Source organism: Salvia miltiorrhiza, chromosome 1 (genome assembly GCF_028751815.1).
Source record: "Salvia miltiorrhiza cultivar Shanhuang (shh) chromosome 1, IMPLAD_Smil_shh, whole genome shotgun sequence".
NCBI classification, from domain to species: domain Eukaryota; kingdom Viridiplantae; phylum Streptophyta; class Magnoliopsida; order Lamiales; family Lamiaceae; genus Salvia; species Salvia miltiorrhiza.
Window position 1 is genome coordinate 63063841 of NC_080387.1, and position 27030 is coordinate 63090870.

Sequence of the window (27030 nt, forward strand, 5' to 3'; positions counted from 1 at the left end):
TAAAAATTACAATGTATTCACCTAAATCTTTTTTTTTTTTTAATAACAAAGAAGGTAAAGTATTCTTGTAATTCTAAACTTTGATGATCAACGATTTGAGATGTATTCACCTAAATCTTTTTTTTTTTAATAACAAAGAAGGTAAAGTATTCTTGTAATTCTAAACTTTGATGATCAACGATTTGAGAAATATCTTTTCGAATGGGCTTCTACGGAGATTTTCAGTAAAAGTATTATTTTAAATTTTGAATTTAAATATTTATTTTTGAGACTTTCAATTTAATATTTACAGTCCAATTGACTGTGTGCTCCTCGTATAAATAGTGATGTGTCTCCCTTAAAAATAAATTAATTATATATTCGAGAAATATAATTTCTCCATCCACAAAAAATAGTCCAAAAAAAAGGGAAAGATGCGAGTTTTAATAAAAATTACGAATGTATGGTGAGTGAAGAAAAGACTAAATTTTAAAAATAGTGCTAATAGTAATAATAATGACAATTAATTGTATTGTGAATGGAGAAAAATGTCCGCTATGTAAAAGAATGTTTAAAAAAAATATGAAAATGAACTAATTTTTGTGAACGTTTCAAAATAACAAAAATTGACTACTCTCTCCGTCCTCAAACATCTTTCTAAGAAAAAGTGAAACGATTTTTTTAATAAAAGCAAATTGTGTATTTGATGAGTGGAAAATAAATTATATAAAAAGTGAAGATTATAAGGGTAATTATTTATAGAATTGTTACCAAAATATGCTAAATTTCCATTTTAAATGAGTTCAATTAAATAATTTTTCATTATTGGACACCTGGATCTCACATTCTCATTCCCTGACTAAAAGCATGAAAACTATAAATAAGGTGATCATTTCAATATTCTTACATTAAAAAAATAAGTATATTTATTTAACTACTAATCCCAATATAAACAACATTGCCTTAATTTCACCATATTTACCGTCAATTTCTTAATAAATTGGATTATAGGAATTAAAACGCATATTCCTGATTGATGTAACGCATCCGTTCTTTTGCAGCTTTTGATTTCCCATTTTTTATTTTGCCGCTTACATTACGATCTTCGATTGTTTTTTTCTTGGGTCGAACAATTCATTACTGTATTTATTTAGCTTTCGACGCAAGAAATTAAGAACAATTTTTTTGTGTGTTTCTATCGAAATTAGTTTAACACGATGGATGAAAGAATACCAAAATCAGATGAAATTGAAGAGTGGGTGAAAGAGCTCTGGCCCGATGGCCCAGCTGATATTGGGTGAGTTCCAGCTATTTGATTGAATAAAATTAAGGTTTTCTTTTGCATGCATAATTATCTCATTTTTCTGTATATTTCTTGATTTGATTCTGGAGTTAATATACAGTGATTCTTTTCTAATCAAGAAATTGTGTTGATCATGATTTTACAATTGAATTGACCTCATATGAGCTTGCAATTACTTCTTCGTTGATGATAATTTTTTTCTTCTTTTTTGTGTGTGTGTTTTTTTTTTTTAGCGTGAAATCTTTCTTTGATCCCATATATTTGTCTCATTTCAAGATTGTTAATCAAACGAAATTATTTGTCTTCTGTTTTTGTCTCTGTCGATCGATTTATAACTTATGAACAGAAAAAAAAAATGAAAAATAAATATAAGGCAGGTTTTGAATGATATGAGTTTCGAGTTTTATTTGCACGTAGATATCGTGCTTAGATATGATGATTTGTTGAATTAATAGTTGTTTGGAATGTCACAAGAGGTCCCCTTTTAGCCAGCGATTAATTTGGCAGAAGTTCTAATATGTATATTATATTTTTTTAAGGTCTCTGGTTATGAGTTGGTTGATTTTCAAATGAAGCTATCATTCTTTAAGTAATATATTTGAATAAAGTTGGACTAATAAAGTTGCAAATATATTAATGTGTCTATTAGTGATCTCCTTTTCTGTCATGTCATGGGTATTGAAAGAATTAGGATTTACAATTTATGTGGGTGAAGACTACTTAACCAAAAATGAAACCATTAATGGTTCTATCCGAGAGAGGGAGACCATGTTTGTTGATTTTTACCTCGTATCCTTAGTTCTTGCATTCTCAAGAATGATTTTTCACTTAAACGTATTTCTTAAAGGTTGACTATGTTTTAATTTCGTTTTCCTTTTGTCGTTACCAGCATGTGGCAGCATCCAGAACGCACTTCAGGTAACGACTAAAATACATGAAACTTTCATTTCCATTTATCGCTTTGTTGTTTTGTCATATCAATTTCTTTTTTTCGCAAGGGAGCAATCTAAATTATGTCACAATAAATAAATAAAAAGTCATGAGCCTAGACTTATCTGCATGTTTTTGACTAGCTTCTTGCTCGAAGGGATTGCTAATTTTATTGATAGCGTACAGTTCAACTTTTTAGTTCATGTTTCTTTCCATGCTCCAATTTGAAAGCACTAATAGATTTTTCTTCTGCATTAATTAAAGCTGAGAGACCAAATACTTGTCAACTGTCTGCGGATTCTCATGCTTATCCGAGAAATCCAAGTCAACATCAGCTAATGCAGGTGCTTCTTTTTGTACAATGTAGCTCTCCATTTTCTTTCAATAGTATTTAACTATATATATTTTGCTGTTCTACTTCAGCATACATCAACTGGATTCAATTCAACTCCCCTCATGGCAAAACGGGAGCAGGAGTCTTTGCAGAAGCTCTTGGAACCAAAAAATGGCATGGTTATTGAACGTGCACATCCAAGATTGCAGATGCCTTCTCTTCACCAGCCTCAGAATCTTACGTTGGCAGATCAACTTAAGCCGCGCAACCAGACGCCTCTTGGCCCTTTACAAGGTATGTCCGAATCTCGTTGTATGGACATGGTTGATTGTGTATATAGGTTTTGATTCATGGAAGAAAGCGAGAATGGAGATGAAGACAAGATAAGAGCAATAATGCCTATACACTGTTGTTTGGCTAAGTTTTACCATGAAATCCAGCCTCTACAGATCACTATTTATAAGGCATTTTCTTTTAACTTTGAATGACAAACAGTGAATTAAATTTATTCTGAAACTATCTTTTCTAGCAACGGCATATGTTTACTTGTGTTAAACTAATGGTGGTGATGCTTTCTTTAGTCTTGGCTCTCTAACTATTGCAATGTTCGAACTATATATGAAATTTCATTGTAGTTTTGTTATATTTTCCTGTTTTGGGGTTGTTTTCTTTCATTTCAAAATACTTCCCTAGCATGGTTTGTTTTGATCTTCTACATCATTTAAATGCTTCTGTCTAATGAGATGAATTTGTCTCTTTATTCAGCATCAGAATCAACTTCTCAAGTCGACATGACAAATTCCATTGAATGGGTTAATTCAGCATACCACAAGGTAATCTCGTCACACGTATCGACTTGTTTCAGCTTCAATTTTATCTTCTTTCTGTAAATTGGTGATTAGCCATTGTAGTGCATATGCGTGTAATTTCGTTGAATTCTTTGTCATCAGTAGTAGCATGAGTTCTGGAAAATTTCCACAGATTATGCAGATTAAGGAGATGTATCTATCTCAATTTCTCATGCTACACCACAAAATGCAAGAACTGAAACGTCAGGTATTCCCTGCATCCACTTTATGCACCACATAACTTTACATTTTTCTCTTGAGAATGTTTACTGATGTCGCCTCAAATGAGTTCTTGTCCAGGCAACCGATGCTGAGATGGCGAACAAATGGGAAAAGAACAGACGCTGTATAGAAGGGACAATCAGATTCCTTAACATTTCAAAATCAGATCTCTTACACATGAAAAGGGATAATGTATGTCAGATGGTGGGCGAGGCAGTGAGATACGCTTCTCAGTTTCAGTTGAGGAATCCTCTATACTCGAAGCAGACTCACCAAGTTGAGGCATCCGGCAATCACATAGAAGCACCTCAGATTCAGCAAAGAGAAAGCCATCTTCATTTCAATAGTTTACACCAGCCTCTGATAAGGCCAGGAGGGGCTCTGAGCTTGACCCAGAGCTCGATGAACTCGTTCAACGTAAGCTCATCAGCAGGCGTACACAAGGTAGATGCTTCATCATCTGTGAACTCCTATCAGTATAATATGATGAGACATACGCAGCCGTGGGCCCCACAGGGAAGCGTGGCTCCATCACCTCGGAAGGGAGCCTCTCAAGTAGGCTTCGATCCGAGGGCTCTTAGAATGCTGCTCCATCCGTCGAGTGGAGTTTCTCAATACAATAATTTGGGTGCTTCACAGCAGACTGTCACCTCATCAAGGAATATTTTTAACTCATTGGACTACTCCATGAGTCCTATGGCTCAGGCGCCTCTCACGATGCCTCCTCTGCAGAATAACCAGCAGGATCAAGCTATGAAGAGGCAGAAAATGAAGCAGCCTGTGCAGCAGTTTATGAATGAGAAAAATAAGCAGCAGATACTACAGAAAAGAAACGAAGATACAAAATTGAGACGTTTTGTAGGAATCAACCAAAAATGGTCTCCTGTACTACCACCAAGTTCCTCTCCCTATGCAATGTCTCCTCAAAATTCACAGCAATCTTCCCCACAGTTTGAGCTCAAGGAATTATCTTCGAAGTTTTCCAAATCAGCTACACCATCATTATCATCTGCCTCTCCATCTGCTCTTCCTTCTCCCCTGACTCCATTGACCCCCTTGACTCCATCTTCTGTGCCAGCAGATTGTGTGAAGAGTCCATTGCTCGAAGAAGGTAGCAAATTAGCCAAGAATCCTGTTGCAGCGTCTCAAACCCCTTTGCAAGACACAAACCGCAACCAACTTGCCACGGACACTCAAAGATCAATGAAGTCTTGCTTGCATAGGGAATCTGCTTCTTCTGGTGACAAGCAGTCATCAAAGGATAAAGGAGATCCACTGAAGCGCTTGATCGAAGTGGTGAGTTCAATCTTTATGAATTAAATCCTTGGCTTAACAAAAAACTACAGTGATTACGTATTATATGAACTGATATGGTGACATGTATAGTATAGATATGCTGTTACTAAATTTGTTTCACTTATACATTGAAGGTGAAGTCGGTATCATCCAAAGCGCTGAATGCCACTATAAGGGATATCAATGTTGTCACCAGTTTAACTGATAGAGTAGCTGGAAACTTCCTTCGAGGTAAACCAACAAAAGTCATTTTCTATAACTTGGCTGATGACATAGTTAGCTGCTGTGACGAAGGTACTTCTGCCCTGGAACATAGCACTGGCATGAAGTCGAGGATGAAGCGTGAATTAGACACCCCGGCTTTGGATGATTTTGCCGCAGACACAGAACTTTATGCAAGCGGTAGCATAAAGAGACTGAAAACTGAGGTAGCTCATAACTCATTTCAGCTGCTGCATAACATAGCCCTATTTCTCATCGATATATTTTTATGATTGTTACAGACTAACAATCTGCTATTGGAAGAGATCAAAGAGATAAACAAGAATCTCATAGAAGTGGTGGTGGATGTCATGACTCTGGAGGGTGTTTCTAGGCCAGAATCAGACGAAGGTACACTCGTCAGATGCTCGTATATACCGGTTGCATTGTCGGGGAATATCAAGATCACAAACACCTCAAAATTTATGGTAATGGTTCAAGAAATGTGTCAAACTATTGAGCCAAACTACTCTTATCACACTGGATGTTGATTTTCTCTTTCCTCTTGACAGTTTCCTAACCTGCTTCTTGACTTGCTTGTTTCTGCCGATTATCCAAATTCGTCTCCTACTGTACTGGAGAAGGTGCCTTCTGGTTTCTGGTGAGATTCTAATCTATGTAAATTTGGAAGATAGAGATAAGATTCATAAATAATATGATAGATGTCGATTTTGGCGTGCAGTGATGCTGAAGAAGGAAGATATATGTGGATGAAGGCGAAGTCGAATTTCATTTTATCACTGAGAAAGCTCTCTCAGCCCATGTCAGTTAAAGACATGGCTGAAGCCTGGGATGTCTGTGCTCGCGAAGTATTTCATGAGCTCGCGGACAATGCGGGAGGAGGTAGCTTCAGCTCGACGTACGGCAAGTGGGAAAGCTGTGCCGTTGCTGTCTAGCTATACCTATATGTCCCTGACCTTTGTGAATAACACGAGTTTTCCACTCTCATTAAAAAATAATGTAGAGTTTTGAAATTGAAAAAGATATTCAGTAGTAGTTTGTGCAGACTCTCATTTCTATCATGCTTATGTTACGCCACTAGAGCACGAAATGCAGCACAGATGTTGAGGAACGGGAATGGTGGGCCGCTTAGCTGTTGCAGGTCCACGACGTAGAACTCTCCACTTGCTCTATACAGCTGGGGAGATTATCAGAGTTTTTATCAGTAAGAAGATATGAAGTGTTATGTGTTGTAAGAAGAGATGATGATGATGATGATGTCACCTGAGTTTCGAATTTGATGGCTGCGTCGCGAGAGGCAGGGACCGAGTAGTGTGAGAGCGGAGGCGACCACAAGCACTTGATGTTGTAGTGGCCTATTTTCTTCCATCTCACATTCAAGCTGTGGAGAGCCTCGAGAACGTCCGACATTGTCTTTCGTGGGGACGCCTGAGACTGTGGTGAGCAATGAGACCACTCTGTCTTGCTGAGTTCTAAGCTCAAGTTGTTGAATTCATGAGGGGGAGATGTTTACCTTGAAACCAAGTGCCCACTTATCTTGGACAGGGGAAGCTGCTTGAGTGTGGGATTCCTGCATCCAACACAACATGTTTTCTTACACTATTTTCACTTGTTTTTACATGGGATTGAGCATTTGAAGGATAAGATGGCGTAATAAGTCGAATGGTAAATTAGTTTGGATTATTTTTATGTATCACTCAAATCAAAGTAAATGTGTGCCTTACAATTTGTGATGTGTTGGAGATGCGGAGAGGGAGATGGTCCCTAAACCAGGGATGGGCCCCAATCTCAGGTATCGATATGCGTTTCATGGGATCGACGACGAGTATTCTTGAGATCAAATGGCGAGCGCTTTCCGACAGATGGTTTGGAGAGTGGTATACTCCACTCTGTTTAGCGTTGGAAGTTAACTATCTAACTAAGCAGGTTATCAAATTGATAGACAGAGACAGAGACAGAGAGTGACCTTTATCTTAGCATAGAGGCTCGACAGATTGTCATCATCAAAGGGAAGCCTCCCACACAGAAGCGCGTATAGGATCACTCCGCAGCTCCACACGTCCACCTCGGGCCCCGCATACAGCCGCCTCGAGATCAGCTGTTGAAACCCATTTAAATACTTACACTCCTACTTTCTTTCAAAATAAACTCCTAAACAGTTTGTACGTGCGAATGAAACATAACCTCAGGGGCGGCATAGTTTGGGCTCCCGCAGCAGGTTTTGAGGAAATGGCCGTCGCGCATGATGTTCCCGAGGCCGAAGTCGGCTATCTTGACGTTGTGGTCGGAGTCGAGGAGGAGGTTCTCCGGCTTGAGGTCGCGGTGCACCACGAGGTGGCGGTGGCAGTAGTCGACACCCGATATAATCTGTTGAAAGAGTCGGCGTGCCTCGTGTTCGTGCAGCTTGCCCTTCTCCGTGAGGTAGTAGAATAGCTCGCCGGAGTTCATGTACTCCATCACCACGTACACTTTTTCCGGAGTGTCGATCACCTCCAACAATCGGACTATGTGGGGATGATCAAGCTGTCTCATTATGTTCATCTCCTTTCTTACTGAAACCCGTCAATGCAACAATCATCAAAAAATTATGCTAATAACTAATATCTTACTTTATTTCCTTTTTCGTCCGTCCTCCACAATATTTTCTTAGTTTATTTTTTAAAATAATTTTGTTAATTATTATCTTATAATTCTCACATAATATTTACACTAATGCCACAAATAGACTCACCACTTTTTCTTTTAATTAGTCGTCTAGTCATTATCAACACTTTTTATATCATCATTTTTTTTTCAAATTTATGAGACCTCTTCTCTGCTCATCAAATACACAACTAAATAAGTTTTACTAAAAGTTGTGTCGCCTTCCCTTCGGAAGATATTTCAAGGACGGAAGAAATAATGTTTTATGGGACTTTGTCAAATAAGAAATAAATATTCTTTTTGGATCGTCCCACAAATAATTTCCTAATCCATTTTAGGACACTATCCCACCACTAATAATACTTACTTTTGACCTGTTCACTTAGATAATTGAAACTTTGTGCTATCTGAATTTCCTTAATTATTTGTATCATTAAAAGGATGGAGTAGATAAAAAATGTAACATATCAAGTAAAGAAGAGTAGTGATGTAGAAGGCACCTTTTTCTGCTTGGTGGCCCTGGGTATCTATTGTGAGGCGATCAAGAATCTTGATGGCGACTTTGATCCCAGTTAAGGTATGAACAGCTAGCTTCACTTTACCGAATGCCCCAATTCCCAGAGTCTTTCCGATCTTGTAGTGTGGTATCTCGTTGTGGGAAGAACGCCGCCGCCGACTCGCCATCTCCCAACTGCCGTTATCACATCAACGTTACATATATAACCCAATAATTGATTCCATCATTTCAAATATACACCCATCAAACTTGTACCATCAGATTTCATAAATAAGAAAGAGTAAAATACATACATATACTTGGATCAGCGTGAAATTGCAGCGGAGACACAGGCTAAGCTCTAACGATATGGAGATGTTGTAAGGTTATTGCTATTTGTGTATGCTTGCTGATTCAGACAACCACTAAACTATGCATCATGTCTTTGTTTGCGACGTCAAAGCAAAAGCCAACAAATAAAGTCGTACACACAAAATAAGTTAAACTATTTATTTGCATAAGGGTCCCTAGAATATATATTATTTCCACTAGCATCCCCAACTACCAAGACTGCTGTTTTTCTTTTTTGTTTTTCCGAAAAGGAACAACAAAGGCTTAAATCTTTCCATTTAGTTTTCTTACATGGACAACATCGCCACAAGATTAATACATCTCGCCAACTCCTTAAGCCATGCGAAGTCGTTGAAGCAAATCAAAGCTCTTCATCAAAAAGCCATCATTTTCGGCTTACAGAGCAACACACCCTTGTGCAAAAAAATCATCAATCTATACATCACGCGCGGCGCATATCGATCCGCAAATTCAGTTTTCCGGAGCATCGAAAATCCGTTAGACATCACGTTATGGAATGGTTTGATGTCGGCATACGCAAAGAACTCCATGTTTTCCGACGCTCTGTCTTTGTTTGAGACTTTGCTCAGCTTCCCTCATTTGAAGCCCAATGAATACACTTACCCTAGTTTGTTGAAGGCTTGTGGCGGACTGAGAAGAGTAGATTACGGAGAAAAGATTCATACGCATTTGATGAAAACGGGGTTTTTGTCGGATGTCGTGATCGCTAGCTCTTTGATGAGTGGCTACGCGAAATGTGGCGTTTTTGCTTGTGCACTGAAACTGTTCGACGAAATGCCTGACAGAGATTTGGCTTGCTGGAATAATGTGATTTCTTGTTATTACCAGAGTGGGCAGTGGGAGAAGGCGTTGGAGTATTTTGAGAGGATGAGGAGCTCTGGATTGAAGCCTGATTCCGTGTCGTTTACAACTGCGATTTCTTCGTGTGGGAGGATGCTGGATTCGGAGAGAGGAGCGCGGATTCATGAACAAGTGTCGAGCAGCGGGCTTGCCATGGATGATTATGTTTCTGCAGCTCTTGTTGACATGTATGGGAAATGTGGCTGCACGGAGAGGGCTAGGGCGGTTTTTGAGGAGATCAAGATCAAGAGCTTAGTTTCTTGGAATGCAGTGATTGGGAGTTGCAGTCGGATTGGGGATAGTTTGTCAGGGATTAAGCTCTTGGTTAGGATGATAGAGGGAAAAATAAGACCTAATTCAACAACCATGAGCAGCTTGTTAGTGGCTTGTGCCAAATCGGCACGATTGCAACACGGGAGATTCTTACATGGCTACATTGTTAGAAACAATGTGTGTAGTGATGTCTATGTGGAGAGCTCACTAGTTGACTTCTACTTCAAATGTGGGAGAATTGCATTCGCTGAGAATGTGTTTAGAGTGATGCCAAAGTCGAGTATTGTCTCTTGGAACGTCATGATCTCTGGCTACGTATCTGCAGGTTGCTACTTAGAAGCGCTAGGCGTGTATGATGACATGAGGGCAGCCGGTGTGAGGCCTGATGCAATCACCCTCACTAGCGCAGTGACAGCTTGTGCACAGTCAGCTGCCTTGGAGAGGGGCAGAGAGTTGCACGAGTTCATCAATGAGAGGCGGCTGAACTCCAACGAGGTGCTGATGGGAGCCCTTTTGGATATGTATGCCAAGTGTGGTGCTGTAGCCGAAGCTGCAGCTGTGTTTAACCAGCTCCCAAGAAGGGATTTAGTTTCATGGACTTCAATGATCGCGGCCTATGGCTCCCATGGTCAAGCACCCGAAGCTTTGAAGCTCTTAGATGAAATGCTGCAAGCCCGTGTAAGGCCTGATAGAGTCACGTTCCTGGCAGTGATCTCGGCTTGCAGCCACGGAGGATTGGTTGATGAGGGCCGGAGATTCTTCAAGTCAATGGCACATGACTATGGAATCAGACCTACAACAGCAGAGTACTCGTGTCTGATAGATCTCTTGGGCCGTGCTGGGAGATTGCACGAGGCTTATGAGATGCTCCAGCAGAACTCTTACGTTAGAGAGGATGTGGACATGTTGAGCACACTGTTTGCTGCTTGCCATCTGCACGGGGAGGTCGAGTTGGGGGGGAGAGTTGCTGATCTCCTTATTGAGAAGGATCCGAACGATCCTTCAACTTACGTGGTGCTTGAAAAGATGTACGCGGCTGACAACAAGTGGGATGAAGCGCGCAAGATTAGATTCAAGATGAAGGAGCTAGGGTTGAAGAAAAGGCCCGGGTGCAGCTGGATTGAAGTAGATAAGAAAATGCAATCATTTTTAGCAGAGGATAAGAGATTCTTAGAGGCGGAACCTGTTTATGACTGTTTATCATTATTGTATAGGCATATGGAGAAGAATGAGATGGAAGCACCACATTCATCTCCATCTCAAACTCGGACTTTAACAAATTCAGATGTCTGATGATGAGAATTTAGCACAAAAATATGGTGCTTCTTGTCGGAATGATGACTGTGTCGAACCGTGAGTTATACACGAGTCTTCAAGAAGATGTGTGTTTGTTTCTATGGATGAAACAGAGCAGCTGAGATCATGTTTGGAATTTCTCAAGATTGCTTAAGATCAGCAATACTTTTTTGGAGTTCTTGATTTATTTTTTATTTTTGGTTATGATTTGAATTTTCATATCCTGTTGGGTTCATCGTGTTACCGGTTTGCCAGTAAATCAGGCGAACCGGCCGATCCCAACCGCTTTTCTAACAAAACTTTATGTAGCATACTGCCAGCACCCCGCGCACGGCACGACCGCGATTATGAATCAAGGGTTGATTAGAATACTCCCACCGACGCCACGGCTTTTAAGAAAAAGTGGTAAAGTATATTGATAGTGGGGAAAAATATGTTATAATTAGTATTGGGAGTGGTGAAAATGTGAAAAAGTGTTATAATTAGTATTGAGAGTGGTGAAAAAGTGAAAAGTAAGAATAAATAAAGTATTATTAGTGGTGGGGTAGTTGTCCGAAAATGAAAAGAAAGAAAGATGAACTTATTTGGGGACGTCCGAAAAAGAAAAAAAAGAGGAACTTATTTCAGGGACGGAAGGAGTATTAACTAGGCTTTATTAATTCTCAATTAGGATTTATAATTTTCGATTAAAGATTTATTGATAGTTAATTAAAATTTATTAAATCATAATTAAGATTTTAGGAAGGATGCACTTTTAGCAAAGCCATGCAAGGATTTACTTTCTATTACTTCACAACCCAATCATAAAATTCAATAGCTACAATTTCTCTACCATAAGAGTAACAAGTTTGAAATTTGCCTCTAAAAAGAATTATAGGCTCTCTCTCTCTCTCTCTCTCTCTCTCTCTCTTAAGATTTAAAAAGATTTAGACTTTATATATTAACAAAATCCATCCCATAAATCACCAGAAATTTCATCTAATAATAAAACTCAAAACACATATCAAATCACAAACAAATTTGATCATTGAAATCACCCAAAAACACAAGCATTCAACACCCGACCAATCTCAAAACTTACATAAGCATCAATGCAAGCATAGTGCACTTGATCCGCCGTCAACCGCGGGTTATCCCAACGGCTTCTGGTCACCGATTTCGGCTTCTCCATCTCTTTCCCAAGCACAAATCGCGCCAGATTCTTCAATCCCACGTTTTTCAATTCCTTCATTTTATAGACATCCGCCGCCAATCTCCCCAGATCCACCGTCTTCGCGCCGTACCCAAGTCTATGATCCCGCTGGAGTTTTCTCAGATCGGATTTGACTCCGATTCCGACGAAATTGTGGTCGGAGTAGGAGAGGAATCGGATGAGCTGGACGGGAAAGTAGGGCGAGTGGATGAGCAGGTAGATCAGGCAGCAGCGCCCGACGCAGAGCTGGAGTGTGGCGGCGGGGTTCTGTTCACCGCGGAGGTAGTTTGGGCGCCACTCGATGTCGAGGCCGACGGTGAGGCGGTGGCCGTAGAGGGAGCTGACATCGCGAATCCACTGGGAGACGGCGGCGGGGTCGCGCGTGACTGTGGCGTAAACGACGTCACCGGAGAAGACGACGTTGTAGGCGGCGGAGGGCCGCTGGCAGTGGCAGTGGATTGCCATCTGATTTTATTTCCGCTGCACGGCGCGCTGACTGTTTGTTACGCTACGACTAATTTCGGCGTTTAGTTACATTTAAATCTACTCAGAATTAATATATTTAAAAAAAATGCAAATATATTTCAGTGATAACATTATCATCGAATTTTTGTGTTTCTGCAATTAATTAGGAATATCCATTCTACACAATGGAAGTAAAATTTCGTTCATTTTGAAAACTCCAAAATTTGGGGCAAAGAATTCAAGAGAGCCCATCTATCTTGGGCTAATAAGCTGGCCCGCAGTCTTTTGATCTCCTTGGGCCCAATGAAAAAGAAATGGCAAATACATCGGATTATACCTATTTGGATATGATTTAGTAGCTCTCTCAATCTTCCCAAATTCATGAGAGATTTCTCTCCTTGCCACATAAGATTGAGTGTTGAACATGCTAAACTATAAGATTTCGATTTTAGATTTGACATATTGATTTAGAAGAACAAAATACACAATCACTTAAACAGGAAATAAATGCATAAAGGAGGGATTAATTGCGGAGGATTCGCGGTGGAGTCAACTGGTCAAATCAGTCAGGACGTCTATCTAATCTACCATGCCGAATGTTTTTTTTTTTTCTTTTCTGTTTTTTGGACAAAATTTATATACTCCCTTCCCCTTCCTTGTAGGCTTGTAGCTGTACCCCCAATATACTCATATTTCTTTTTTAGATACCTTTTTGGGTAATTTTTTTTATTTAATTCACATTTCTACTAAAAAATAAATTTTTAATCTTCATGCTCAAAAGAAGTAAGCTATTTTACTATCACATTTCTACTAAAAAGTAAATTTTTTTAATCTCCGTGCTCAAAAGAAGTAAGCCTTAGAGTGAGACGGAAAGAATTCTATTTAAAAATTACTACCTAGTAGCTAATTTATGAATTCTTATTTTAATAAAGATATAGAGGTATATATTTTTCTTAAACAATCTATATAATGTAAGCCCTAATCAATCATCCATGTAGCAACATTAACCCTCAGAAAATCAGATATCTTTTAAATTTTATACATTTAATTAATTCTAATACTTCATAGTGATATTTTTAATTTTCCAAATTACATAAAAATAATAATTTATAAAATTAATGATTTCAATAATAAAATAAAACTAAAATGGGCTACAGTTTATATACCATTATAGATCTAGAAATATAGATATTCTAAAAAGCTATATTAAAAATAGATTTCAGAAAATATGCGCAAATCTAAAAAATTAATGAAATTCTGGAAAATCATGATTCTAAAGAAAATAGGCAAATATTAAAAATAGATTCATAAAGTTAGACATAAATATAATCGAAAGCATTTCCCTGTATATGCGACTTCAATGTAGATTTCCCCTCATAATCCATGTTAAATATTAAGAACATTTTAGATTTATACTTGATCAGAACATATAGTAGAATAAATTTCAAAGGGATGGTTTCTTGGATAATATTCGTCCCAAATAGCATTCATTTATCAAACAAAGTCATATTCACTAGTTAAGCAGAAAATAATATGCAACAATATCCCAAAGGTAGCGTGGAACTTATTAAACCATAATCATAATTCATACGAGAAAACCCAAGCGAAAACATTCTGCAGAAAAACGAAAAACAAAACCTAAGCACTGAAAATCAAACCTATTTCCCCATAATTACCAAGGCCGAGAGCCATGCCGATCGCAAACGACAAGTACGCATCCACACACGCATACTTCACCTGCTCTGCTGTCAGCCACCGCTCGTCCCACAGGCTACAAGTCACCGCCTTCCGCTTCTCCACCTCCTTCCCCAACACAGCACTCGCCAATCCCTTCAGACCCTCTGCCCGCAGATGTTCCCCACACACCTCCACCGCCTTCCTCCGCAGATCCACATAGCGAGCAGCTCTTAAATATGGTAATCGAGAGAAGCTAGGTTGAGAAAGAACAACATGATAGAAAATGTAGAGAGAATTGATAATGTCTCTGATATCTTTCTTTAGATTACAATGCACCCTTTTATAGTGTAAGGGTGAATCAAATGTCAAACTACAATCTCTTAAAATCAAATACAATCTCTTAAAATCAAAAGCTAAAGATTTTATCGTTGAATTATTATTCATGATCTTTGAATAATAATCTTTGACTTATGCAGATGGTTATTTTCAACACTCCCCCTCAAGTTGAGTAATGGCATTTCCGATACTTAACTTGTCCAGAACTTCTCTGAAGACTTTTGTGTTTACAGCCTTAGTCAATATGTCAGCCAACTGTTCATCCGATCGTATGAAAGGAAGTTCAATCACTACTACAAAAACGCTCATAGATAACGGATAAAATCCGTTATCTATGACCCCAAAAAACCGATAAGTATAGTGGTGATATCTATGATACAGTCATACATAACGGTTTTTTTACCGTTATGTATAATAGTATAGATAACGGTACGATGCTCATACGTAACGGTACATAACCGTTATCTATAATAGTTATACATAACAGTTTTTCACCGTTATGTATTAAGATTTTACCGTTATGTATTAGAATTTTTTTTTATTTTTTACCATCATAGTTAACAGTTTTTTGTACTTTTTATAACGATTTAAGCCGTTATCTTTGTAAGACATACATAACGGTAGGAACCGTTATGTTTTAATATTTTTACCGTTATGTATTAGAGATATATTTATTTTTTTGTCATCATAGTTAACAGTTTTTTGTACTTTTTATAACGGTTTTAACCGTTATCTTTATTATTTAATATTTAATATATTTTTTAAAATTTTATGTTATTTATCTCAAGAAATAAATAAATAACTTATAAACAATAAAATGATAAAATCATCAATAACATGTATTATATATAATACAAAACATTCATACATTATCATCCAAAACCTTCATACATAATGTTTTGAGCCTAACTCAAAAAAAAAAAAGAAAAAAAAAAAAGAAGAAACTTCACAGAAGCACCTTCATGCTCCAACTTTGATGAGTTTCAGCAGCTCAACAACTTGTCATTTGTTACTCTTCTTTCCTGGAAAGAATAACAAATGCAGCAATCAGAAAAAGAAAAGAAAACAATAGGAAAAAAAAAAAGTTGAGATGTTTAAGTTGAACTAATATTGCAAAAAAAATTGGTAGTTGAGAATTGAGATCGAGGGCTAACCTGTAAGACTAGGTAGCATGTTTTGCCAGTTGAACAATGGTCACAGCGCTGAATATGCTTCTACAATTAACAAAAGAAATTTTAAAGGACAAAAAGATCCAAAAAAACATAGATTAAAATAAATTTCAACCTTTTTCAACAGAGCTGGACCCAACAAGACAGTAATGCATTATATAACCAATTTTATTTTAATAAGAAACCAAACTAGCATGAAACTACAATTTACAAGTATCATCTAGTTATTCTTCACTTATAGTAATGACGCTTTAGTACTAATACGTAATAATACCAATAGTGTTTGCAGTTCTTCCCTAAATCCCTAATAGCTACAGTTGATAGTACCATCAAAGTAGTACACAGGAAGATAGCCATCAAATGGACAAATCTTCAGCATATATCATATGTTTATACCTTAACCTTAAGAGCCTAAAAGTTCCGCATGTGGCTTCACATTAACCTAACAGACATGCTTTCATGATTTGCAGCAGCAGTTCATGGACTTTTGAATCACAAAAGGTGTTGAAAGTACTGTGGAAAATAGCATCAATGTACGTAGTCCATTCAAATATCAGTGGAAGAGATTTTTTAGTTCAAATACCACACTACCACATTTGATATTTAGGTTACCGCTATGATTCAAAATTTTCAGTCAAATATCTCAAAGCATCAAACAGAAGGAAAGGAGAAGGTGGATTTAGCAGACAATCAACCAGAAACTAAGACCTCAGTAGCTTATAATGCCAGAAAATTGATACTAAAACCATACCTTGTGATCAGAACCACTGTATTGATCAGTCCAATGGTAATCATGACCAAAGCTTATCATACGCAAAACAACTGCAAAAATAAGAAATATAGTAAATATCTGACTGTCGGTGCAAAATTAAGGGATTAAGGGCCAATATAAGGCCCTCATGATGAAGATGAACAAATGAAAATCCTAAAGTCTATATCCCTTTCCCCAGAGATAAAGATGGAACTATTTTCTTCTCTCAAGGACGAGTAAAGACTGAAAAGGAATCCATTGTTTCAAATTGAAAACAAAAATATGCCATTCAGCAACATTGTTCAAATTGTTTTGCATCTCATTGTAGGCTAATGACTATATAAATTTTCTTGTTTACTTAATCTTTCTTTCTGAATATTGAGGAAGTTATGTGGTCCACAAAACTGAAGAAAACATCACACATAGAGCCACATTAGATTCCCAGAAGAAAATAGGGAAAGGCATAATTCATTGTCAGCCATCAAGCAATAGTGGCATCAATCATTAAAATTAAGAACCAAGAGGAAATAAACAACTGGAAAGAAAAGGTGTGTACGACTCACATTCACACGAAGATGCTGCTTAAATCTAAAAGGGCATTTTGAGTCATACACATAATGAGAAGGTTTAGATTGTTCAAACTGGATATTTCAATTAATATTTATATAGTCAACTCATAGATATCAAGAGCAAGTTTACCAAAATTAAAGCAGATATGCCATCTGAAGGTCCCGCGGAAGTCATCCAAATAAGCCCAATGTTCTCTACACCAAGATAAACAGAACATTAATATGAGTACAGGCACTCCGCACTTGAGATTCAATCAATAGATGTGGTAATATCAGAGACATCTAAGCCAAAGAAACCTTACCCAAAACTAGAGAACCGATATCCCTCATAAATGCGATTACACACAAGAAATGATAGGTTAAAGATCCATAGCCCATATAAGAAGTATTTTGTCCTTCCAAATATCTGCATAAGCAAATATCTGGTGAACATGAAAGCATTAGAAGCTTACTGTGATAGCATGATGGATTGTAAGTTGAAAATGTATCCGCAATTAATGCGAAGAAAGAAACAAACCTTTACAAGGAAAAAGTTAGCTGAAGCAATACCAAAGATAAATAAGATGCTGCAGTATAGGAAAGAAAAGGCAAATTGTTACTAGAACAATTACAGCAGCTCAAAGCATCAAACATGTCTATTATTCAGACATATCGAGTTATTATCAGGCTCCATGTAGGTAAAATAAATATGCCAGAGAAATCACAATCCAATAGAAAGACATTCCCTTCGCCCTCAAAGAAAACGATATTTTGAGGAGATTAGCAACCAATGTGAAAATCCCGAACACACCAGTGAGAATTGGTAAGTTCATTGGAAATCAAATCTATGCAATAGGCAGTGTTCTTTTCTTTGTAAGCCGTCAAAGTAGAAAGACTCAAACAAGAAGAAAATGGAATTGTCAGTTTTAAAAACAACGAACCTAACAAATTTGTGCTCCAAAAAAAGCATTTGCAGTAAGATGAAGTACTATAACGCAATATATTATTAGGAATCTGTATAGCAACCGCGAATCATCCATAGAAGAAATTGAAAACGTAAGCAAAGATGACGTACAATAAAGCGGCCGAAGATCCAACCAAGGCGCAAACCATATAGCTTTGCGTGGTGATCTGTGGATAGAATTGACAAAAACAAGTAACATCAGCGGCAAAAAGGAAAGAAAAAACTTGCGGAAATACATAGACATAAAAAAATATCTCTTCAAGATCAAATCAAATCTTTATATCATCCATATCAATTTTATTGATTTCAAAGTCAGAATTTAATGAGATTCTCTTCAAGATTGAATCTTTGCACTTCAAAAATGCCTATAAATCTACAACTAACATTTACCCAAACATAAGTCCTATGAACCGAAAACATTCATCCATATTCCACAATCAGTAGAAAAAATCTAGGCCAATACTAAATCTGAAGTCTCAATCTCGAACCACAGGATGCCAAGAAACCATCAATGAATCCTAAAATTGAGCACACTGGCAATATTTCTTCACATATTACACACAGTACAGCAACATCGAGAAAAATTGGAACAAAAATGAAAGAAATAGGAAGCGGTAAAATCAGAATTCACAAGAGAACACCTGGTAAGGCAATCGCCAAGCTTCAGATTTAGAAAAACACATGTCATCCAGAGCATCGCTCCGGCACCACCTGACTTGGTGTTCTGGCTGCATTCGGATCTGGACTCCATTTCACCGTAGTCACGTTTCGGGTTGACCCGATTAGGGTTCCTACTTTTGGCGTCGGAGGCTCTGCTGTTCAACCAGGGACAGGAGGTCCCGGCGAAGGCGTCGCTGCCGGAAATTGAAGCTAGGGCGCGACGGCGGCGGCCTTCCCGCCGTGCGGTCGACAGGAATCGACGGGGAGATGGCTGTAGATTATAGATCTAGGATTTTCAGGCGCGGTGTGGTGTGCGTGCGTGCTCTATGGTTGAGTCAGAGAGAGAGGGGATTGAGAGGGAGACGAGGGAAATGCGACGAGCTTGGTGTCTATCGTTGCTGCGGCCGCAGAGGACAGAGGGAAGGCGTGCTTCTATGGCCGGAGTTGAGAGAGAGAGAAAGCTGGGGAGATGAAGGACGAGAGAGAGAAGGGGGTAAAGGGAGGGATTTAGGGTTTTATTTTCATAATATTATTAAATTTAAAAATAAATATAATACATAACAGTTTTGAGATGTTCATATATAACGGTTAAAACAACCGTTATAAAAAGACGCTCATACATAACGGTTGGCTTAACGGTTTGGTAATACCGTTATGTATGCAACTAATAGATAACGCTCATACATAACGGATTCACTAAAACCGTTATCTATTTTCATGGACAACAGTACATAGATAACGGTTTTTTGTCAAAACCGTTATCTTTTCAAAAAATGCGCTCATACATAACGGTTTTTAAAAAAAACCGTTATGTATGAAGTGTTATGTATGTGTAATTTTGTAGTAGTGAATGATCCCACTATCGAGCTTCTCTTTGATGAAATGCCGATCGATCTCCACGTGTTTGGTTCTGTCGTGTTGTACGGGATTTTCAGATATACTAATCGCAGCTTTATTGTCACAGAAGAGCCGACTTCCCCTTCTTGGAGGAAAGCCAATCTCTGTGAGCAATCTCCGAAGCCACAGGATTTCAGTTATCCCACTTTTTACTCCTCTGAATTCTGCCTCTGCACTTGATAGGGCCACTACTTTCTGTTTTTTGCTTCTCCATGTGACCAAGTTTCCTCCAACGAAGGTAAAATATCCGGCGGTAGATTTCCTATCATTTGGGTTACTGGCCCAATCTGCGTCTGTAAACCCGTCAACTTCCAAATCTTCCTTTTTTTCAAGCAAAATCCCATAATCAGTGGTTCCTTTCAGATACCGGACAATTCTCAAAGCTGCCTCCATATGCTCCTTCTGGGGTTTGTGCATAAACTGACTTACTATTCCAACTGCATATGTGATGTCGGGCCGTGTATGGGAGAGATAGATGAGTTTCCCAACAAGGCGCTGGTATTTTCCTTGATCTGTTAAGTCAGCTCCCTCAACAATTGTTAATCCATGATTTATCACAATCGGTGTTTCTGCAGGTTTACACTCGAGTAGCCCAGTTTCTGCAAGTAAGTCAAGGACATACTTTCTTTGTCTCAGGAAGATTCCCTTTTTCGACCTTAAAATCTCAATTCCAAGGAAGTACTTCAGAGATCCAAGGTCTTTCATTTCAAATTCCAGGAACAAGTTTTTCTTCAGGTTTACTATCTCTTCAACATCGTCTCCTGTGATAATCATGTCATCAACATAAATGATTAAACATGTTACCTTTCCTTCTCTTCGTTTCACGAATAATGTATGATCAGAGTTACTCTGTTTATAGCCATTTTTTGCCATAGCTAAACAGAATCTCCCGAACCATACTCTGGGCGATTGCTTCAATCCATAGAGTGTCTTCTTTAGCCTGCACACTTGACCTGCCTCGAACTCTTCGGAATAACCTGGAGGAACTTCCATATATATCTCTGCATTGTCATCCAATTCTCCATGTAGGAAGGCATTAGTTACATCCAACTGATGCAAAGGCCAATCCTTGCATGCTGCTACTGAGAGAAGTGTTCTTACTGTGTTCATCTTGGCCACTGGTGAGAATGTTTCTTCATAGTCTATCCCGTAGGTCTGAGTGTATCCTTTTGCAACCAACCTAGCTTTGTACCTCTCGATTGAACCATCTGCTCGCCTTTTGATTGAAAAAACCCATCTGCATCCCACTGGCCTCTTTCCTTCTGGCAGCACACATCTTTCCCATGTCCCATTCTTAATTAGTGCATCCATTTCCTTCTTCATGGCATCCCTCCAATGTTTATGTCTCCTTGCCTCTTCTACTGTCTGGGGTATATCCTCCTCTTCATAAAGAGCTGCTTCAAAGGCCCGTGCCATCTCTGTGAGTTGTCCTTGGGCAAGGTTGGCAATCGAGTACCTAGTCTTCCGTCCCTGCCAGTCTGGAGAGTATCGCTTTGGTGGTTTTCCCCTTGTACTTCGGGGAGGCAATGTGTACTGATCTGTGGCACCTGCCAACTCAGTACGTTCATCATCTTCATCCGTATCCCTTCCAGTTTCTGTGTCAGTGTCTTCATACCTCTGTTCCTCAATGTTAGTATTAACTTGAGAACTATTGAGATTACTTACCTCAGGATTTGAAGATGGGGTTGATAGTGGGATCGACTCGCTGGACATCTCGAACTGAACCTGTGTTGTAGATGTCTCGGCGGGTGTGCTAACCTTCTCTGTTGGACCAACGTCTGGCACAGAACTTGGCAATGACACTGAGCTAGTTTGAGACGGATGAGAAGGTAGGGAAGGAAGGGTTGTTTGGACAGTGGATGGCGTATGGAGCCAACTTAGGGAGTCGACAATCTCATTTTTCTCCCCCTGACTCCCATGTTGGCGAAAAAAATATTCTGTTTCAACGAAGTCACAGTTTAAGGTAGTGTATAGGTGATTAGCTACAGGATCATAACATCTATACCCCTTCTGATTTTTGCCATACCCCAGGAAAACACACTTAACAGCATTTGGTGAGAACTTTGTACGATTTTGTTTAGGGATATGAACATAAACGGTGCATCCAAAAATTCTGGGTTCCAGTGTGAGGGATGAGGGTATTTCAGAGTGAGTAGCTAGGAACTCAAGGGGTGGTTTAAAGTTTAGGATATGAGTTGGCAGTCGATTCAAGAGGTAAACAGAGGTAGCTACGGCTTCGGGCCAGTAAGATTTAGGGACTTGGGAGTCGATGATAAGGGCTCTAGTCATCTCTAAAATGATCCTATTTTTCCGTTCAGCTACCCCATTCTGTTCAGGTGTGTAAGGACATGTTGTTTGGTGGACAAGACCTTTTTCAGTGAAGAAGTTTTGCATCTTGGAATTTACATACTCCCCCCCATTATCAGATCTAAGGATTTGAATATTTTTCTTGTATTGTGTTTGTACTAGATTATAGAAGTGGGTGAACTTTTCAAAAACTTCACTTTTGGATTTTAAGAAATATACCCACGTCATTCTAGAACAATCGTCAACAAATAACAAAAAATATCTAAACCCATTATCACTAGTAACCGGAGCTGGACCCCAAACATCAGAGTGAAGTAAAGAGAAAACTGACTTCACACGAGTATTATTAAGTTTAAAACTGTGACGATGGCTCTTAGCCAGAAAACATGTCTCACAGTTCAAAGGGTGTGAAGTAATAAGGTTTGGATAAATTAACCTTAAATATCCTATGGATGGGTGTCCTAACCGCCTATGCCAAAGCCAAGTCTGTTCCTCTGCCAGTCCTTGAGTTAGCATCACAGCACCCTGTTGAGCCATCCTATCCACATAGTAGAGTCCTCGATATTCAGTGCCACGCCCAACTATCTTCCCCGTCCTCGTATCCTGTAAAGTGCAGAAGCCAGACTGCATTAGTAAGTTACAGTGTAATTCTCTCGTTACTTGGCTAACAGACACCAATTTGTGGGATAAAGACGGGATATATAAGCAGTTTGGAAGACATAATTCAGAGGATAATTTAATAGTTCCAGCTCCTTCTACATATGCTAAATTTCCACTAGCAGTTTTAACATATTTTTTCTGGGTAGGAAAAATTTCCATAAAATCCGAGGCATCAAAGGACATAGTATCTGTGGCTCCACAATCAAAAATCCAATGGTAGTCTTTATATGGTGTTCCAGAATTAGAGGAGGATACTGCTAAGGTCTGAACAAAATAAGAGCTGTGAATGAGTGAGGGGTTTAAAAGGTATAACCCCTCATTACCTTCCCCTTCGTGAACCCTAGCCGCCAGGGCACCTCCTCTCTCCTCGTTAATGCGCGTCTGTGGCGGTGGTGGTCTGACGTTGCCTGCCGGAGTTCCGGTGTTGGCGGCTCGTGTATCACCGCCTGACCACGCCCCGCCAGTCGTTGCAGCAGACACGATTGACGTCGGTCTTGTGCCGCTGACCGCCACCGTCGCTTGTCCATTCGGACTCCACGGTTGATTCCGATTTTTGGACGCAGCTCTTGATTTCTTCATTTCGTCCCACCATTCGGGAAATCCGATGAGTAAGAAACATCCCTCCTTGGTATGTTTTTTACCTCCACAGTGTGTGAAAACGAGTTTGCTCTTGTCGATTTCCCCTTTCCTGTTGTTCCAGGTTTGATTTCTTTGCTGTGGTCGATTGGAGAGCGGTGGTGGTCGGCTGTGGTTGACCGCAGCGAGTCCGGACCCGATTCCTACGGTCGGCGATTCAGAGGATTTGAGGATATCCTCGTTTGTGGCCTGCCTTCGTACCAGTCCGTAGGCTCTTCGAACAGTTGGTAATGGATCCTTGTCCATAATCTCCCTCTTGATATTAGCATATTTGTCATCCAATGCACTTAGAAATTGATAGAGGCGATGGCGCTCCTCCCTCTTCTGATATCCCTCTATGTCTGTCGGACTCAGATCTCTGGTATCAATCGAGATCCATAAGTCCTGCATTTTGATCCACAACCCTTCTAGTGTCATAGATTCTTGTTTGATTGTCATGGCTTGTCTGTGCAGATCATAGATTTGGAATGGATCAGATCCACTTCCATAAGTGATCGCCAATCCTTCCCATAGATCAGCGGCGGTTGCGTACTGTGATACCTCATTCACAAGTCCGGTTTCGATATTGTTGATCACCCAATTGAAAACGCAGTTATCCCGTTGCTCCCATCTCGTGTAGCTGGGATCGTCAATTGCGGGTGGTTTTGAAACTCCATTAATGTGAGATGTCAAACCTTTTCCCGCAATTGCCCGTTTCATGAGGTTAACCCATAATGGGTAATTCTCCCCATTGAGTTTCGCCTTGATGGAAATCTCTCCAAAAGATTCAAGTTGGTCGTGGTTTGGTGGTTTATGGGCCGATGAATCTGGAATTCTGAGGCTTTGTTTGAGGAATTCTGCAAATTGTGCAGCAAATTCCATCGGGAAATTTGGTGGGGTGTGGCTAGTTTTTTCTGTGTCTGAAGTTTCTTGTTCTGACATGGTTTGATTTGATGTTGAGCAAATTTGTAGGGGAGGAAAAAATATACAGTGCTGAACAGTAACTTGAACAGTAACTGCCACGTCACAGTAATTTGAACAGTAACTTGAACAGTAACTGCCACGTCACCTTGAACAGTAACTGCCACGTCACCTTGAACAGTAACTGCCACGTCACCTTGAACAGTACTGCCACGTCACCTTGAACAGGCACTTGAACAGTACTTGAACAGTAACTTTACTATTCACCTTCTCTCCCAACCCTTCACCTGCTCCTCTCTCTCTCTAGATTGCAGAAATTTTTTTTCTGCTTTGGTTTGGTGTGTAGTAAATTTGTAGGGTTCTTTTTGGTGGTTAACCTGCTCTGATACCATCTTAAATATGGTAATCGAGAGAAGCTAGGTTGAGAAAGAACAACATGATAGAAAATGTAGAGAGAATTGATAATGTCTCTGATATCTTTCTTTAGATTACAATGCACCCTTTTATAGTGTAAGGGTGAATCAAATGTCAAACTACAATCTCTTAAAATCAAATACAATCTCTTAAAATCAAAAGCTAAAGATTTTATCGTTGAATTATTATTCATGATCTTTGAATAATAATCTTTGACTTATGCAGATGGTTATTTTCAACACGCCGCCGATCCCGTAATCTCTCTGCAGCTTCTCCAGATCTGTTTTTATGCCGACGCCGACAAAGGTGACGTCCCCGAACTGGCGCGAATCCGAGAGGAAACTGGCCAGGGATGCGGGGATCCAGACGGAGTGGATGATTTGGTAGATGAGGCAGCGGTTGCCGACGCAGAGCTGCAGCGTCGCGACGGGATTGTACTGTGGAGAGCCGAAGCTGGGGCGCCACTCCGCGTCGAGGCCGACGATGAGGACTCGGCGAGGCTGGATGCCGTTGATCCAGTCGGTGACGACGGCGGCGTCGGCGGTGACGGTGGTGTGGATGTCATCCGTGAAGAACTGGACGTTGTAGGTCTGTGAAGAGTATGCGAATGTTCTGTTCTCCGTGATGGTGATCGCCATTGTTGAAGTGATGGAGATTTTTTTTTTTCTTTCGATTTTGTTTTATGAGGTGCAATGAGATACAAGGAGGGCCTTTATATCTAGGGTTGTGAGTCGAGGTTTTTGCTTTTGTTTAGATTCTGTCAGAAATTTCGTATTTCGAATTTCGTTGTTATTATTTCTTCTTTTTTCTTTCTTTAATTAAACATTTTTATCTACTTTATTTTGTTTAGAATTACACTTAATTGATTACCATTATTAATTTATTAATATTACATCAAATTATAGTGCCTCAAAAAAAATTACATCAAATTATATGATTGAAATTTATTAATAAACATGTACTCCCTCCATCCACCAAAACTACTACTCCCTCCGTCCACCAATCAACTACCCATTTGATGGTCGGCACGGAAACTAAGAAAGCTGAAAAAGGTGGTGTAAAAGTGGTGTAAATGACTAAAAGGGTAGTGTTAATATATTTTGATTACTTTTACTAATCTTTCATTAGAACATTATTTTAATGCCTTGACTTATTAAAGTGTTCCTTTTTTTTATAAACTATTTCTTTCTTTCTTAGAAACTGAAATTTCAAAAATAAATAAATAAACTGAAAATTTAGACTATTTTTATAAACTATTTCAATAAATAAATAAACTGAAAATTTAGAAAATAAATAAACCGGAAATTAATAAACTGAAATTTCAAAAATAAATAAATTAAAAACTGGAAAATAATTTTTTTAGAAAATAAAAAAACTAAAGTTCGAAAATAAATAAATAAATTGAAAATTCAGAAAATAAATAAACTGGAAATAAATAAATAAACTGAAAATTCGAAAATAAATAAATAAATAAACTGAAAATTCAGAAAATAAATAAACTGGAATTAAATAAATAAATAAACTGAAATTTCGAAAATAAATAAATAAATAAATTAAAATCTGAAAAAAAATTAGAAAATAAATAAGCTTAAAGTTCAAAAATAAATAAATAAATTTAAAGTTCAAAAATAAATTTAAACTTTTTTTATAAACTATTTCAATAAATAAATAAACTGAAAATTTAGAAAATAAATAAACCGGAAATTAATAAACTGAAATTTCAAAAATAAATAAATTAAAAACTGGAAAATAATTTTTTTAGAAAATAAAAAAACTAAAGTTCGAAAATAAATAAATAAATTGAAAATTCAGAAAATAAATAAACTGGAAATAAATAAATAAATAAATAAACTGGAAATTCGAAAATAAATAAATAAATAAACTGAAAATTCAGAAAATAAATAAACTGGAATTAAATAAATAAATAAACTGAAAATTCGAAAATAAATAAATAAATAAATTAAAATCTGAAAAAAAATTAGAAAATAAATAAGCTTAAAGTTCAAAAATAAATAAATAAACTGAAAAATCGAAAATAAATAACTAAATTAAAATCTGAAATATTATTATTTTTAGAAAATAAATAAACTTAAAGTTCGAAAATAGATAAATAAACTGAAAATTCTGAAAATAAATGAAACGGAAATTAATAAATAAACTGAAAATTCAGAAAATAAATAAAATGTAATTGAATAAAAAATAAACTGAAAATTTGAAAATAAATAAATAAACTGAAAATTCAGAAAATAAATAAATAAACTTAAAATTCGAAAATAAATAAATTGGAAATAAATAAATAACTAAATTGAAAATTTGAAAATAAATAAACTGGAATTAAATAAATAAATAAATAAACTGAAAATTCGAAAATAAATAAATTAATTAATTAAAATCTGAAAA

The 27030-nt window shown here is 38.0% G+C and overlaps 6 protein-coding genes across 9 annotated transcripts; 2 read left to right on the forward strand and 4 right to left on the reverse strand.

Annotated features, from left to right (window-relative positions):
• The first annotated feature begins 978 nt into the window (after window positions 1–978).
• LOC131003181 (mediator of RNA polymerase II transcription subunit 15a-like) lies at window positions 979–6827 on the forward strand. Of its 2 annotated transcripts, XM_057929670.1 has the most exons (12): window positions 983–1276; window positions 2172–2200; window positions 2477–2556; window positions 2636–2840; window positions 3312–3379; window positions 3528–3602; window positions 3695–4912; window positions 5047–5143; window positions 5207–5340; window positions 5416–5601; window positions 5686–5774; window positions 5856–6827. In XM_057929670.1, the coding sequence occupies exons 1-12, from the start codon at window positions 1197–1199 to the stop codon at window positions 6067–6069; spliced, it is 2475 nt and encodes an 824-aa protein (XP_057785653.1). In that variant the 5' UTR covers window positions 983–1196; the 3' UTR covers window positions 6070–6827. The 2 variants fall into 2 exon arrangements, with proteins under 2 accessions (XP_057785647.1, XP_057785653.1); XM_057929664.1 differs by having other exon boundaries at window positions 979–1276; window positions 5047–5340.
• Window positions 6092–8775, reverse strand: LOC131003671 (SNF1-related protein kinase catalytic subunit alpha KIN10-like). The gene is made up of 8 exons (XM_057930219.1): window positions 8588–8775; window positions 8278–8468; window positions 7319–7686; window positions 7101–7232; window positions 6859–7023; window positions 6648–6704; window positions 6398–6568; window positions 6092–6311 (listed from the first exon to the last, which is right to left on the reverse strand). The coding sequence occupies exons 2-8, from the start codon at window positions 8459–8461 to the stop codon at window positions 6204–6206; spliced, it is 1185 nt and encodes a 394-aa protein (XP_057786202.1). The 5' UTR covers window positions 8462–8468; window positions 8588–8775; the 3' UTR covers window positions 6092–6203.
• On the forward strand, window positions 8757–11241 carry LOC131003209 (pentatricopeptide repeat-containing protein At5g27110). The gene has a single exon (XM_057929686.1). It carries the CDS (start codon window positions 8916–8918, stop codon window positions 11049–11051), a length of 2136 nt encoding a protein of 711 aa, XP_057785669.1. The 5' UTR covers window positions 8757–8915; the 3' UTR covers window positions 11052–11241.
• Window positions 11242–12007: 766 nt separating this feature from the next.
• LOC131003948 (3'-5' exonuclease-like) lies at window positions 12008–12935 on the reverse strand. The gene has a single exon (XM_057930521.1). It carries the CDS (start codon window positions 12709–12711, stop codon window positions 12088–12090), a length of 624 nt encoding a protein of 207 aa, XP_057786504.1. The 5' UTR covers window positions 12712–12935; the 3' UTR covers window positions 12008–12087.
• A 2610-nt stretch (window positions 12936–15545) lies between these two features.
• LOC131003987 (uncharacterized) lies at window positions 15546–19310 on the reverse strand. 3 transcript variants are annotated; one of them, XM_057930559.1, is made up of 8 exons: window positions 18798–19310; window positions 18268–18323; window positions 17731–17779; window positions 17516–17619; window positions 17344–17408; window positions 16645–16715; window positions 15879–15938; window positions 15546–15746 (listed from the first exon to the last, which is right to left on the reverse strand). In XM_057930559.1, exons 1-8 carry the CDS (start codon window positions 18888–18890, stop codon window positions 15708–15710), a joined length of 537 nt encoding a protein of 178 aa, XP_057786542.1. In that variant the 5' UTR covers window positions 18891–19310; the 3' UTR covers window positions 15546–15707. The 3 variants fall into 3 exon arrangements, with proteins under 3 accessions (XP_057786542.1, XP_057786549.1, XP_057786545.1); XM_057930566.1 differs by lacking the exon at window positions 17731–17779 and having other exon boundaries at window positions 17516–17635; XM_057930562.1 differs by lacking the exon at window positions 17731–17779 and having other exon boundaries at window positions 18796–19310.
• Window positions 19311–24319: 5009 nt separating this feature from the next.
• On the reverse strand, window positions 24320–25303 carry LOC131011323 (uncharacterized). Its single transcript, XM_057939109.1, has 2 exons — window positions 24848–25303; window positions 24320–24435 (listed from the first exon to the last, which is right to left on the reverse strand). Exons 1-2 carry the CDS (start codon window positions 25266–25268, stop codon window positions 24320–24322), a joined length of 537 nt encoding a protein of 178 aa, XP_057795092.1. The 5' UTR covers window positions 25269–25303.
• Window positions 25304–27030: the final 1727 nt, after the last annotated feature.